At 53.6% G+C, this 14,025-nt stretch overlaps 1 protein-coding gene and 1 long non-coding RNA gene across 5 annotated transcripts in view; one reads left to right on the forward strand and one right to left on the reverse strand.

Moving 5' to 3' along the window:
• The window catches only part of CORO2B (coronin 2B), a 132,769-nt gene that overhangs the window by 15,331 nt on the left and 103,413 nt on the right, over nt 1-14,025 (reverse strand). For all 4 annotated transcript variants that reach the window (XR_006293025.1, XM_043554054.1, XM_043554055.1 and 1 more), the window contains one exon: nt 8,077-8,193. Coding sequence is in view for 3 of the 4 variants with exons in the window: in XM_043554054.1 (XP_043409989.1) it covers nt 8,077-8,193 (117 nt within the window). In the remaining variant the exon portion in view is untranslated. The remainder of the gene's footprint in view (nt 1-8,076; nt 8,194-14,025) is intronic.
• Nucleotides 5,114-9,661, forward strand: LOC122467617. Its single transcript, XR_006293028.1, has 3 exons — nt 5,114-5,215; nt 6,645-6,800; nt 9,170-9,661. It is a non-coding gene; the product is annotated as an uncharacterized LOC122467617 (long non-coding RNA).

Genomic DNA, 14,025 nt, shown 5'->3' on the forward strand with positions numbered 1-14,025 from the left:
TATGTTGTATCCTTTGACCTAGTAATTTCACTCTGAAAATCCAATATAAGCAAAAATCTCCATGCATGAAGGTGTTCATTGCAACACAGAAAATTTAGAAACACTCAAAGTGGCCAACACTAGGGCAACAAATTAATATGTTATGTCATTATGCGATGTTAGCTGTTCAATGATAATTCCGAAGCCCATGAGTAAACAGGGAAAGCCAAAGACAGTCCTAGGGACAGGGGAGAAGGCTGGGAACTGGGGGCACCCCTGAGGGAATTCCCTTGGCGGTTTCCCTTCTTGATGTTTCCCCCTGCAGATTCGAGCAATGAGTATTTCCCACATCATGTGTGTTTCCCCGGAAGACCCAGCTCTGCACACGCAGATGTGGGAGGCATGGTGTGAGAAAGGCAGGTTCAATCAAAGGTTTGGGGTCACCCTTAGGTGTATCATTCTGTTAAAAAAATACACTCGGGGTGGGGGCCGGTTGCTGGGTGGCTCACTTGGTTAAGCGTCCAACTCTTGACTTCCACTCAGGTCATGATCTCACGGTCCGTGAGTTTGAGCCCTGAGCCAGGCTCTGTGCTGATGGTATGGAGCCTGTTTGGGATTCTCTCTCTCCTCTCTCTCTCTCTCTGCCCCTCCCACATCTCTCTTTTTTTCTCAAAATAAATAAATAAATAAACTTAAAAAAAAAAACCACTCAGTGGGGCGCCTGGGTGGCTCAGCTGGTTAAGCATTTGACTTCCACTCAGGTCATGATCTCATAGTACGTGGTTTCGAGCCCCATATCGGGCTCTGTGCTGACAGCTCAGAGCCTGGAGCCTGCTTCGGATTCTGTGTCTGCTTCTCTCTCTCTCCTACTCACGCGCTGTCTCTGTCTCTCTCAAAAATAAATACACATTAAAACAACAACAACAAACCACTCAGGGCACCTGGCTGGCTCAGTCGGTAGAACATGTGACTCCTGATCTCAGGGTTGTGAGTTTGAGCCCCACACCGGATGTAGAATTTACTTAAAAAATAAATCTCAAAAAAAAAAATGTTTAAACAACACACTCAAGAAACAGTTATAATTAGGGGACAGTTCGCGATATTTTTCTGACATGGTAATCGCCTTTGGTTGCTCCAGCTCTCTGCGAAAGCCCAGCGCTCAGGAGGCGCCTGGCTGGTTCAGTTGGTAGAGCGTGTGATTCTTGATCTTGGGGGTCATGAGTCTGAACCCCATGTTGGGGGTAGAGATTACTTAAAACCAACAAAACAAAGCCCAGAGCTCGCACACAGCCCTGCATGGTGGTGGGGGTTGGGCGAGCGAGGTGATAGGGGACCCAGCAGGACCCAACAAACCACACACCCCACACTTTTTTGTCTTTTACGCAGAGGGAGGCCGTTACGCATGTTCTTCTGCAACTTGCTTTTCTCCCGTAACAGGTAGTGGACATCTTTCCACACCAGGACACATGGATTTACCTTATCTTATTAAGTGGCCGGGGCGGGGGGGGGGGGGCATCTGATGCGTGACTGTGCCAGGATGGGTTTAATCAGCCTCTATTAACGGACACCAGGGTTCTGCCCACTTTTGTCCCTGTTACAATTCACTCTGTGCCGAACAGTCCTGTAATACAAGCTTGAGAGTGGATATTTCTGTAGGGCACGTGCCTACAAGCGTTTCATTTTTTAATAGTCACTGTAAAACTGTCCCCGAAAAGCTGTCCCAGTTTTCACCAACAGAGTCTGAGAGCACTTCTTTACCTAGGTCTCCAACTCTACCTTCAAAAATAGACTTCTGTCCACCCAGTAGGTTGACAATGACATCTCACTCTTTGGGTTTGCATTTCTTTGGTTCCTAGAAATACTCGGCATCGTCTTCTGTGTTTATTGTTTGCGCTGGAGGAGGAAGCTCTGGAAGCTTTTGGACTCAAAGGGATGAGCCTTTGAGGGTCGTAATGAAAGGCCAGTGTGGACACGTCTGGAGGCAGAGGATGCTGTCTATGGGCACCTTATACCGTGTCCTGAGGACAACAGATGAGTATATACACGTGGACACCAAGGCAGTCAGTGCCTAAGTGTTGACTGAGGCAGGAGAGTGGCCTCTGGGCTCTGAGAGAGATCTCTGAAGCAGAGATTATAGACTCATTCATTCCACACACGCACCTCTATGAGCCAGAGTCCTGCTAGCCAGGGGATTGTGCTGAGCTCGCCCGGTGCCCTGCTCCTGAGCAGCACACAGTGGGGCAATTAAGGGCAGAGAACCCATGGAAACAGAGCTGAAGGGGGGCTAAGGGTGGGTGGGGAGGGTTTTGGCAGAGCAGGGCTAGAAGACAGGATGTTGGCCCAAGTTTGAGAAGAGAGGTTGGGGATGTGGGGAGGGGGGAGGAGACAGACACAGGACCAGCGTGCATGGGGGGCTCCGGCACGGTGGCTGGGGGAACCGCAGCCTGACCGGGGTAGAGCAGGCCGGCAGGGAGCGGAGGAGGCCAGAAGCCATGTGTGTCACAACTAGTCACGGAGGCCTCAGGAAGCAGCTTCGCTTGGGCCGGGTCTCAGGAAGAGCCCATTTCCAGAACAGTCCAATTCCTGAGCGTCAGCTAACTGAGGCGTGTCCCACGCCAGGCTAAGGTAGAGGCGCGAGGGAAGCTGTGAAGCGGGGTTCCGCCCAGGTTCTAATCCCACTCGCTGCTGGATGACCTTGGAAAGCCAGCTGACCTCTCTGAGGCTCAGGCTCCTTGTCTAGATGATGAAGAGAGACATGTGCACCATGTAGGGTCAGACTACACTGGGCTTCATGTCCGTGGGAGTCTGAGGCTTTCTAGCCACAGCAGCGGATTTGCTGGGATGACAGCTCGGCCTAGGGACCCAGGGGCTGAGCCAAGGGGATGGGGACGGCAGGTTGTGTCTGTGCCTCTGAACTGGATCCAAGTCCCATCCATGGAGCCGAGGCCTGCAGGGGAAGGCCCAAAGAGCTGTTTTCACCAATGACTGTTAGGTGTAGGGTCCCTGGCAGGGCTTGGGGGACCCGATGGAAAATGTCCTACAGAGAGGGAGAGAGGCACCTTGCCTCACCCCCATCTGATACCAGCCACTTCCCTCCCCGGGCCCCAGTTTTCTCATCTGCACGCTGAGGCCATACTAGTTAATCTCCTGAAGTCCCCTGCGTTTGACATCATCGAATGTATCACTGGCGAGGGGGCGAGACGCTGGGTCTCCTGCTATAGCACATAGCTGGCACCCTGTGCCATGGGAGCTCAGAGGAGGAGCCAGAGTTCACAGTGGGCCTAAGCCGCTGGAAAAGGAATTCCAACCCCTTGGTCTTCAAGGGTTTGTTTGAAGCAAAGAGCCAACGCGTGGGGGAGGAGCACTGTGAATCGGCTCAGAGGTTGCTCTGGAAAGTTACTTCCATTCAACAGGAAACCTGGTAAGGGCAGACAAACCGGATTTCTGGAAGGAAGGGGTGGAGAAAGGTGGCAAAACACTCTCTCTAGCAAGCCAGCTGCGCCCCTTTTCAGGTCCCTGGCTCAGAGCCCTGTTTAACTCAGCTACATTCAATGCAACCAAATATGTTCCATGGCTCCCTATGTCACACACACCAGATACGGGGCAGGAGAGGGTGTCCTTCATCTCAGCAGCTCACAGTTTTGTGGGGGAGACAGCAGGCTGGGCAGACAAGGCTAACGGGAGACGGCTGATAAGGATGGTTAATAAAGTTACAAAACCAAGTGTCCCTGTGCCTGGGGAGGGGGCAGCTGGCGAACAAAGGGAGAGCTCTGCAGTCTAACAAGCTCTGTTCAAATTCACGCTCTGACCTCAGCGGCTTCCCCCATTCCTTCCTTCTCGCCTGGACTGAATCTGACACCTTAGAGAGGACACGGTTTGTCCTTCTGCCTATCGATTCCAAAAAAGAGAGCAGCTCCTCAGTGCCAGGGCACAGACAACCTGCCAGGCCATCCCCCTGGATGGTCGACTCCTCCATGCAGGGGTAGGATCCCCTGTCACCCTTCTTGCCTTCAGCGCAAGGAATGGTGCCTGGCACATACCTGTTGAATGAATGAGGCAATGGAAGAATCCTAGAAGCCCAGAAGCCTTGCTATCACATCATCAGCAGGTTCAGCAATGAGTCATGAGTCATCCCCTGACCTGGCGGAGCCCTTACCCCAGCTGGTGGTGAGCTGGGTAGATGCGAAATCACCCCTGAAATCCTGGTTTGGAAGGGGTGGGGGGATTTCTCTCTTGGATTTTGAGGTTCACCATTCAGCTTCATCTTTACCCGGAAACCAGTGACAGAAGGCCTATTTGGGGGCCCAGCGAGCAAAGAATGACATGGAAAGAGCACTGGGTCTCTGACTCCAGCTCTCTGGTTGCCCCAGGGGCTCTAGAGAGAGTTCTCAGTAGACAAGAAACACGAACCATGGTGTATTTCGTTCTGATGCTGAACCCAGTATGATCTCCATTTTACAGGGGGCAACTTGTGTGCAGAGAGTTAAAAGAAACTGGTCCAAAGTCACAGGTCTGGGAAGGGGCAGAACCAGGATTTGAAACCAGGCCTATGGACTCCTGAGCCTGAGTGGCAGGTCTGTCGGTGAGGCCCCAGCCAGGCCATCGACCTCTCTCAGGGTGCCTGTCCTTCCATCTCTGAAAGGGGTACGTTGCTCCCTTCTAGCTCCAAGAAGTGTTGGTTCTCTAGAGGGTGGTGTGTGTGTGTGTGTGTGTGTGTGTGGAAGGGCAGGGTGGTGGGTGGCTTCTGGCTGCTTCCCTGCAGGGCCGATATCCTGCCCCATCCCACTCACAGTGCCTCGGGAGAGGGGCATCCTCTCTGAGGGTGGGGGTGGGGAGGGAGGGCAGCCTTCGGATAAAGGAGCAGAGGAAGAGAAGGCAGAGGAAAGCTGCTGAGCTCAGCCTGCCCGGGAGAGGGGCCTGCCTCCCTCTCCCCCCACCCTGCCCCTCCCTGGGACCACCCTTTCCCTCTCCTTGAGATGTCAGAAACCTCTCCCTCTCTCTGCAGCTGCTGGCCCTCTGGGAAGGCTAGGAGCACGAGGCTGGAAACCCATAGAGCCCTTCCCCGCCGCCTGCCAGCCACCCTCCCGAGCTGCAGCAGAAGCTATAAAAAGCACAGCCGTTCAACAATAGGTGACATCACCCAGCGGCGGAAAGAACTGGATTCTGCCAGATGCCAGGGAGAGTTATGGCCCCTTATCTCTCCCTCAGGACGGGAGCCCCTCGGGAAAGGGCCTGGGTATGTTCCACTGGACCTCTGGCGGGACGGGGTCAGACTCCCGAGGCCCTCCTCTCTCCCTGGGGGAGGGTCGGGGCGTAGGGGATGGATTTCACTGGAGGATTTTCAGGGATGGGGCATATGGGAAAGGAGCTACGGAGCTGGGAGGGCTGGCTGGCTCCCTTCAGTGTCCTCTGGACGTTCTGAGAGACAAGCAGAGGGCAGTGGAGGGGTGAGAAGAGGTGGGCAGGCACCGCCTGGAGACATGGTCTGGATCTGCTTCAAACAGCTCCTCTCTAGCCCTTGCCGGCGGGTACCCTCCCTAGCCCCCCGTGAGTAGCACAGCACCTGGCACTTAGTAGGTCTGCTGACTGACCTCCTAACCCTGGTTCTGGATGTCACGGCTGGTGTGCAGGAAGTTGGTCATTTGGGCTGGAGTGGGTTGAGGAAGGGTGTCTTGCCCCTCGAGGTGCTTTGATGGAGGCAGGTCTGACTGGCCTCCTCACCTGACCTTGGGAGGTGCGGGCTCCTCCCCCGCACATCCCAGGACCTGCGGAGGATGCCTCCCCTCCGTGTGCCCTCCGTGGGTTCCCGGTACGGGGCCTGCTCAGACAAGACACCGAGATGTCAATGCTGAGTGTTTGACGGATCTGAACTGCCAGCCTTCGCGGCGCTGAGCCTCAGTTTCCTCATCTGTAAACCTAAGACTGTTGGTGAGGTGCTGAGGAGTGCTGCCTGGGAGTCCGGAGACCTGGGCTCTGGCCCCGCCTGTGCCCCGCCTCCCTGCGTGACCTTGGACTCGGTGCTTCCCCCGGGCTTCAGGGACCTTCTGCGGGAGGGGCTACTCCAGCATTGGGGTGGCCAAGCCACATTCCAGGGCTTGTTTGGCTCCGGGAGGGGGGGCCTCCTCTACAGAGCCAGCCGTGAGCCCTCCGGCCCGCCAGCTCCCCTTCCCTGATCCCTGGGGTGCACAGCGTCCCCTACTCATGTTGAAATCCTACCCCCTCAGCTGACAGTATGCGGACTCAGGGCCTCTGGGATGTGACTAACTCATGAGGGTGGAGCCCTCAAAAGTGGGATTAGTGCCCTTTTCAGAGCCTCCAGAGGGACCCCAGCCCCCTCTGCCATGTGGGCCTACAAGGAAAAGAGGGCCCTTCCCTGACCACGCTGGCACCTGATCTCGGACTTGAGCTCCAGAACTGTGAGCAAGTGACTCACTTTACAAGCCACTCAGTCTGGTGTTTTGTTACAGTGGCCCGGGGACTATCCCCCACCCCCACCCCCCGCCCCTGCCCGCAGGCCTGTGCCTTCTCCCCGGGCCTCCTTCAGCCCCTTCTCTGCCTGCAGTTAGCTTTCCCTAACTCCCTGTCCCCTGCCTGCCCTTCCGGCAAAACGAATCCCGCCTCCCCGTGTGCCTAGCGCTCTGACTTCATTCTGCCTTGCACTTCAGCGAGTGGCGCCCTTCTGCTGGTGATGTTTCCGGAACGGCACAGAGACCAGCAGGCATAGTGCTGGGCACAGACCTCCTTTCTCCCTCACAGCGGCTGCCAGAGGCACGGATCACTCTTGCCGTTACCCAGAGGAGCAAAGCTGAGGCTCAGAGAGGGTAAGTCACACGCCCTTGGTCACCCAGCTGGCAAGCGGTGATGCCAAGATTCAATCCCGGCCCGTGGGATTCCACAGCCGAGCTCCCTTTGAAGGGCAGCACCCGGGAGCACGGCGAGCACACCGCGGTCCTTCGGTCAGTGCGTGCGACACTGAAGAGGGCCGCTCGGCTGGTGTGGTCGGGGCCGGGGCCTGATGCTTTTCCTGACACGGGGCGTGGAGAGCTGGTTTATTGGCCGGGCTCCTGGAGCAAAAGGCACCTGACTCACAGAGCAAGAAGGTGCTGAGCTAGAACCGGGCAGGGCCGTCAGGGCGAGCGACCCTTCCTCCCTCCCGCTGAGTCAGGCAGAAGCTTGGACCAGAGGTGGAGCCAGGGCTCTGAGAGCCCTGGTTTGTCTGTCCCTCCCCGGGTCAAGCTGGTCACTGCTCCTCTCTTTCCCAGCTGGCTGCCCTGGTGAGACCCGGGACACCGGGGCGGGGGCGGGGGGGGGGCGGGCAGAGGCTTCCAGCCTGGACGGTGTGGACTCGCGTCATGACGTCACTTGGTTGAGCGGGGAGAGCACGGGCTGTCCAGCCAGCTCTTAGAGGACTGCTCCTCGGCTTCCTAGTTGTGTGACCTTCCCGGCCCTCACTTTGGGGGCGGCAGTGCCCCTGTCACACAGGAGGACTCACCACACACACTCCAGCTCAGACTGAGAGGAGGAGCTCCGTAGGAGGCAGCCCCCACTTTCAGCGTGTTTGCTCCCCCCACGGCTGATGACTGTCGCCAACACCTCAGCAGGCAGGGACGGAGCTGGCTGGGGTCGCCGCACCCCTCTGTGGGCTCTCTGCACCCGGACGAGAAGGCTGGACGGCTCCCCCACTGGCCCCCCTCTCCCGCCCAGCCCAGTGCCTGGCGCACCGACCGCTGAGCCCTCCCGCCCCACCAGCTCCAGCTGCGTCCTTCCCAGCCCAGGGTGGGCAGGAGGGAGACCACACACAGGGAGCAAGGTCTCCTTTTGAGGCCACCGACGAGCGCCGAATCACGTACCTAAACTCCTTGTTTTAATTCTCACCTACAAAATTGACACCTCCAAAGGAAATCACACTCAAAGCACAAGATCTGCCAAACGGTCCGTGGGTTCGCTCTCTTTGTCCTTTCCCTAGCTCCCTCCCCACCCCGGGGCTGGCTGGAAGGGTGACAAAGAAGACAGAAGAAGGGCAAAGACGGAGAAAGAGAGGAGTTTAGGAAGGGAGGCCTCCAGGAGGAAGCAGGGGGGAGGCCCCTTCCTGCTCACCGACGTGTCCTCTGAGCACGAGGCAATGATGTTGTCAATGAATGGGTTCCACTTGATGTCCAGCACGTTGCCTTGGTGACCACAGACCTTGGGGTAGTTGGGTTCAATCCTGCCCGTCTGCCGAGGAGGAAGAGAGAGAGAGAGCAGGGGATTAGTTTGATGGGCCTAGGGTGGTCCTGAGAGGAGAGCCTTTATTCTGGGCTTCTAAACTGGACTGGAAGGTCCTCGAGGACCTACCCACTATCTTATTCACCTCTGCATTTCTGCACCAGGTTGGTTCAAATTGTTCTGTGGCTGTGTCCTCCCCAACCCTGAAGGTAATGGGGCAGGGGACACAGAAGAGTGATACACCCTTGGTCCATGCCACACCCCTGTGCAACTTAGGAAAAGGTACCCCTTCCCCAAGTGAAAGTTTCAAGTTAAGATGCTCCTGTTCACCTGAACAACCAGAGCCTAGAGGGCAGCAGGCGTGGCAGTCCACACATCCAGCCACGGGGCATGTGCTCTCATACTGCCCCCAGTGCCCATACTCCCCCCCTGCCCTCTAGGGAGGGGCCAGGGTCAGCAGGAGGCTCCTTCCTGCTGCTCCAGGAGTCAGCAAAGAGGCCTGAGTCTCTGGGTCCACCTAAACACTATCGTATAAGTTACTCTGCCTACGATGTGACCAGTGCCGCTCCCGGATGTGGATGCTTGTTCAGTGCGTATCTTAAACACCTGTACCCAGTGGCCTGTGGTTCAAAGCATACTCTATGGAGTCACACAGGCCTGTGTTTGAATTACAGCTCTGCTACTTTTTAGGTACGTGGCCTTGGGAGAGTCAGTGAAGTTCTCTGAGGTTCAGTCTCCTCATTTCTGAAACGAGGGCAGTAACACCTGCCTCTTAGCCTTTTGTGAAGAGCGAATGAGGTAACGCCTAGCAAAGTGCTTGGTGTGTAGATTATCATCATAGTGAATGCTCAATATATGATGGTAGTAGTATTCTCATGCAGATTAGATAATGACACCTCCTCCAGGAAGTCCGCCCTGATCCCTGAATGGGTTAAGAGCTCCTCCTCTATGTGCTCATTGCATTCTGTGCTTCCTTCTATTACAGGCACCGTCATGCGCCGTTGCAGCCTGCTTCTATTTGTCCGTGAGCAACTGAGGACAGTACCTGTCTCTTGTCTCTGATTGTCCAGCTCCTTACAAGCCTGGCACGCACTATGTGCTAGGTATATAACCTGAAAGACATCCTTCAAAGGGAATTGATTCGACAAAAGATGGAGGGTCGGGGGGAGGGAAGGGAAGGGCAGTCCGTTTAATGAAGGGCAGGAAAATGACAGGCAGAAGCTGTGTTTCCATCCCCAGGCTTTTTAATGCTAGATTTTTGGGGCATCGGAGGAAATAGGAAGGATCTTCCCAGTCACCGCCCATTGGCTAAGAGTGGTTAGGTCCTCAGAGGCACCTTAGGCAGGTCATACCTTCCTGCTTTAGGTTCCTCCACTGCATAACGAAGAAGACAGTCCATTTTTGTAAAGCCTCTGCTCGCGTGCCCTCTGCCTCACCAGTACGGTGGGGTTATTTCAGAACATGTGTCCTGCTATGACCTCTCCCCACCCACTTCCTGTCCGAATCTCCATCGGCTCATTTCCAGATCAGCTGGGTTTTTTGTGACACGGCAACGGTGAGATGGGTAGAGAAAAAAACAGACCCAAGAGAAAGTGGCAATGGTGGAGAAAGAGAGAGAGGAAAACAGCACCCGAGGGGTACTCAGGAGAGCTCCACTGACATTGTGCATTGTGGGAAAATTACAGAATGGACGAAAAGGGTCTGGGGTGTGCCAACACCAGCTACAAATGGTCCCCTTTGCCATTTTATGGGGGGATGCAGTTAGAGCTGGAAAGCCTATTTCAATGACTTTTGGGCTGTCGGACTATTTCTTTAAAACGAGACTCTAGGGGCGCCTGGGTGGCGCAGTCGGTTAAGCGTCCGACTTCAGCCAGGTCACGATCTCGCGGCCCGTGAGTTCGAGCCCCGCGTCGGGCTCTGGGCTGATGGCTCAGAGCCTGGAGCCTGTTTCCGATTCTGTGTCTCCCTCTCTCTCTGCCCCTCCCCCGTTCATACTCTGTCTCTCTCTGTCCCAAAAATAAATAAACGTTGAAAAAAAAAAATTAAAAAAAAAAAAACGAGACTCTAAGCAGAGACTGAGCCACATGTGACCATGGCTTCGGTCAGGGTTACACATGATCTTCTTTTGGCTCTCACACACCCTGTGATTCAGGTATGAGGACCTTCAGGCCCAGAGAGCTTAAGCAACTCACACGAGTTTACCCGGCTGAAGGCCAATCAGGGGTTCCTGCCGAGGGGTAACCCTCAAGGCTAAGCTTTTCGAAGCCCACTCTGCTCATTTTGGCCAACTCCCCTCGTGTAGTCTGACCTCTAAGGGCAGACAGGCACGGCGCTCGCTGCTCCCACAGCTCACACCCCCCTCTGACAGAGCCGTCCCTTGCATCTGATCCCAAAGGCTGCATCTGAGCGGTCCCCGAGCAAATCTTCTGCATTAAGCTTTTGGAACCCAGCCCAGCCCAGCCCAGGCAAATCTGAGGGGCACCGAATCAGTCGATAGGTGGCCATCGGCTAAAAGCAGCTCCTGGCCAGCAGCCTGTGCGGGGGATGCACCGGACGGACAGGTTAAGCGGCATCACTGGAGTCCACTGAGGATGGGGCGAGGTCAGAGCCCTGCACTGGGAAAGGAATTCGTCTTTTTAAAGCTGAGAATGATCCTGATGTAATGTACACCCCAGGTGGACCTCGCCTTACACAATGGACACATTCCCCAGTGGGGTGGGGAATTACGACTGTCAGGACTAAATCACATTGTTGCTTATGTGAACGGTGACCCCCTAGGGTTGTGCAGTGTGTGACCTGGTTGGCTGCACATAATAGCAGCCCTCAAGGGAAGATCCCCCCCACTTTCGACCTGGCAACCCTGCTTTTCCTGTTTATATCGTAGGGTTCTACATAACATTTTGCCTGCAACACGAGTTCCACTGCTAAGAAAAAATGTCTGAAAACCATTGTTCTATGGAGAAATCAAGTAAATTAAAAAACACAATTATTAACCCCAGGAAGAAGGCTGTATAAGAAAGCGAATGTAAATCATAGTGATAATGATTTATGTACAACATTTACATAGTTGTAATAATATAAATCCTGAATATTTATTTAAACAAGAGTTACACTATAACATACTGGGGGCACAGAGGTAGGGAAAGGGGGTGTGCGTGTGTGTGTGTGTGTGTGTGTGAAGAGGGGAGACTGAGCTGGAAGAGAGCCAGATCCTCAAATTCCATAATAGGAAGTCAACACACAATGTCTAAGATTTAAAAAAATCCAGACAAGGCAGTGAAAGCATATAATTAAGAAATAGGGGGGTAAGTGCAAAAAGAAACAGCTAAAAGCAAGGAACAGAGTTCCCCTCGGGGTGTGTAGCAAAGGGGGAGAGGGAGTGGTTACAGGCAGTCGTGTGCTGGTAACTGTTTAACTGGTTCTCCGAGGGAAAAAGGCCCTGGTTTGGAGCATTTGCCAATCCCAGTGGCAAAAATATTCCCACTACGCTAATTGTAATCTACCAGGGTGACGTCACCAAAAGTAGAGTCGGAAAAGCCTCACAACAGACCCATTACGTAAGCTTTCTACCATGTGCGTATAATAGACACAAGTCTCCTCAAGAGCACAGAGAGTGGTAAAGTAACCAGGGAGTAATGAGTTATTAACATTCAGTACCCCTGTTTCTGATATAATTTATTTAATTGCAAGTTTGCATAACTTGGTTTTTAATAACGGCCATGTTGACCAATCGGCGTGGCAACGGGCTCTCACAAGCCGATACAAGCCACTTGTACCCTAGACCTCAAAGTAGCCCTGGGCTTTATGAACTCTGGACAGTTATCACTCTGATGGACATAAAAATTAAAGCCCAAATAAATAAAATGCACACACTAGGCGTTCTAAAGGAAGCTGGTTCTGTTGGGTTTTTTCTTACATGGGAACAATCCCCACCCCAGACCCCCCCCCCCCAAACGCCGCTGTTTTCTGTTCCGATGTCTGTGAAGTCACAGACTGTGAAATCGTGACCTGAGCCGAAGTCACGTAACCGATCGAGCCCCCAAGGCACCCCCTGTTCCCATTTCTGTATGCGGGGCGGGGACGACTTGAGACCCAACGCAGGTCTGGTTAGTAACTGCCACACCACACTGCCTTCTACACTCTCATCCTGACACACTGATGCTAACGGTGACCCCTCCTGAGATCAAATTTTATCCTCACATAACACCTTTTACAGCTGAGGGAGCGGAGGTTCAGAAAGCGTCTAAGGAGCAGAGTCAAGGCTTTTCAGTGTTTCATAATGTCAGCATCACTGTGGAGATGGTCAGTTCACAGAACTGCCCCCGTGGTAGGGGTCTAACCTGCCGTCTGGTCTTTGAACCTCAAAGAGCGCTTCAGCCTCAACAGAACTGAGGCACAGACCTTGCTCCCTGGGGTGAGGAGGGGAAGTCCGTTCCTTGGAGTCTCTAATCCTATAATCACTAGGGAAATCTTCATGCCGTTGGTGCGGACCTTATCCCGGAAGCCTCAAAGAACAAATCCAGCCCCTGCACGGAGACAGACCTTCAACATCAAATGTGGGGTGGCGGCTGCCATACACCCTGAGTCTTTTCAAGGAGGAGCCAGGTTCTGGGGGGGCGGCGGGTCGTGTCTCAAATATACCTCATTGACCAAAAGACAGAGTTAGTAGGGGCTGGCACACAGGCCTCTCTAGGGCAACCTTCCTGCAGGTGCATCTGACCTAGTCTCGCAAAGACTTTTGAAAGGTTCATAGCCTTTGGCCAATAACTCCACTTTGGGAACTCATCCCAGGAAAATCAGCAGCCAAGCACGCCAAGACGTTCACCGCATGGTTATTCATCATAGCAAACAGTATAATCAGTCCCCAACGGTGGGGCACTGCCCAAAGGAGTTATAGGACACCAACATTACAGAATATTATGAGGTCACTGAAAATCGTATTTTCAAAGAATATTTAATGACTTGGGAATTTCTCAAGAACTAATGGTTAGTGAAACAGTCAGAAGCAAGTTATACCCATACAGCGTTCCCCATCTATTAAAAAACACGTAGTGGGGCGCCTGGGTGGCTCAGTCAGTTGAGCATCTGACTTTAGCTCAGGTCACGATCTCACAGCTCGTGAGTTCGAGCCCCGCGTCGGGCTCCGTGCTGACAGCTTGGAGCCTAGAGCCGGCTTCGGATTCTGTGTCTCCCTCTCTCTCTGCCCCTAACCCACTCGCATTCTATCTCTGTCTCTCTCAAAAATAAATAAACATTAAAAAAACTAAAAACAAACAAACAAACAAACAAACAAAAAAACACCCAGTCTGGGGCACCTGGATGGCTCAGTCAGTTAAGTTCCCAACAGTTGGTTTCGGCTCAGGTCACAATCTCGCAGTTTGTGGGTTTGAGTCCCACAGCAGGCTCTGTGCTAATGGTGGGGAGCCTGCTTGGGATTCTCTCTCTCCCTCTCTCTCTGCCCCTTCCCTGCACGTGCTCGCTCTCTCTCTCTCTCTCTCTCTCAAAATAAATACATAAATGTAAAAAATTAAAGACAAACAAAAGACCCCACGTAGTCTGTAAGAAAATCCATCAAGATGTTAATAGTGGCAATGTCTGGCTAGTTGCACATTCGTGGTTTCCAATTCTTCCCCAGGACATTTACAATTTTTATCAAAAAGATAGACGTTATTAAAAGCACACACCGACATGCTCCGTAACTTTGACTGAGAAGTATTTCCCTCTGGTTGTGACCACATAGGTCTTCCAGAAGTGAGACACAGACTCGTGTCTCCCAGATTTACACGGCTTGTGGAACATAAATATGTTTGCTCACACGGCCTTCTCTACTCCTTTGTTACC

This window comes from Prionailurus bengalensis, chromosome B3 (assembly GCF_016509475.1).
Source record: "Prionailurus bengalensis isolate Pbe53 chromosome B3, Fcat_Pben_1.1_paternal_pri, whole genome shotgun sequence".
Lineage (NCBI taxonomy): Eukaryota > Metazoa > Chordata > Mammalia > Carnivora > Felidae > Prionailurus > Prionailurus bengalensis.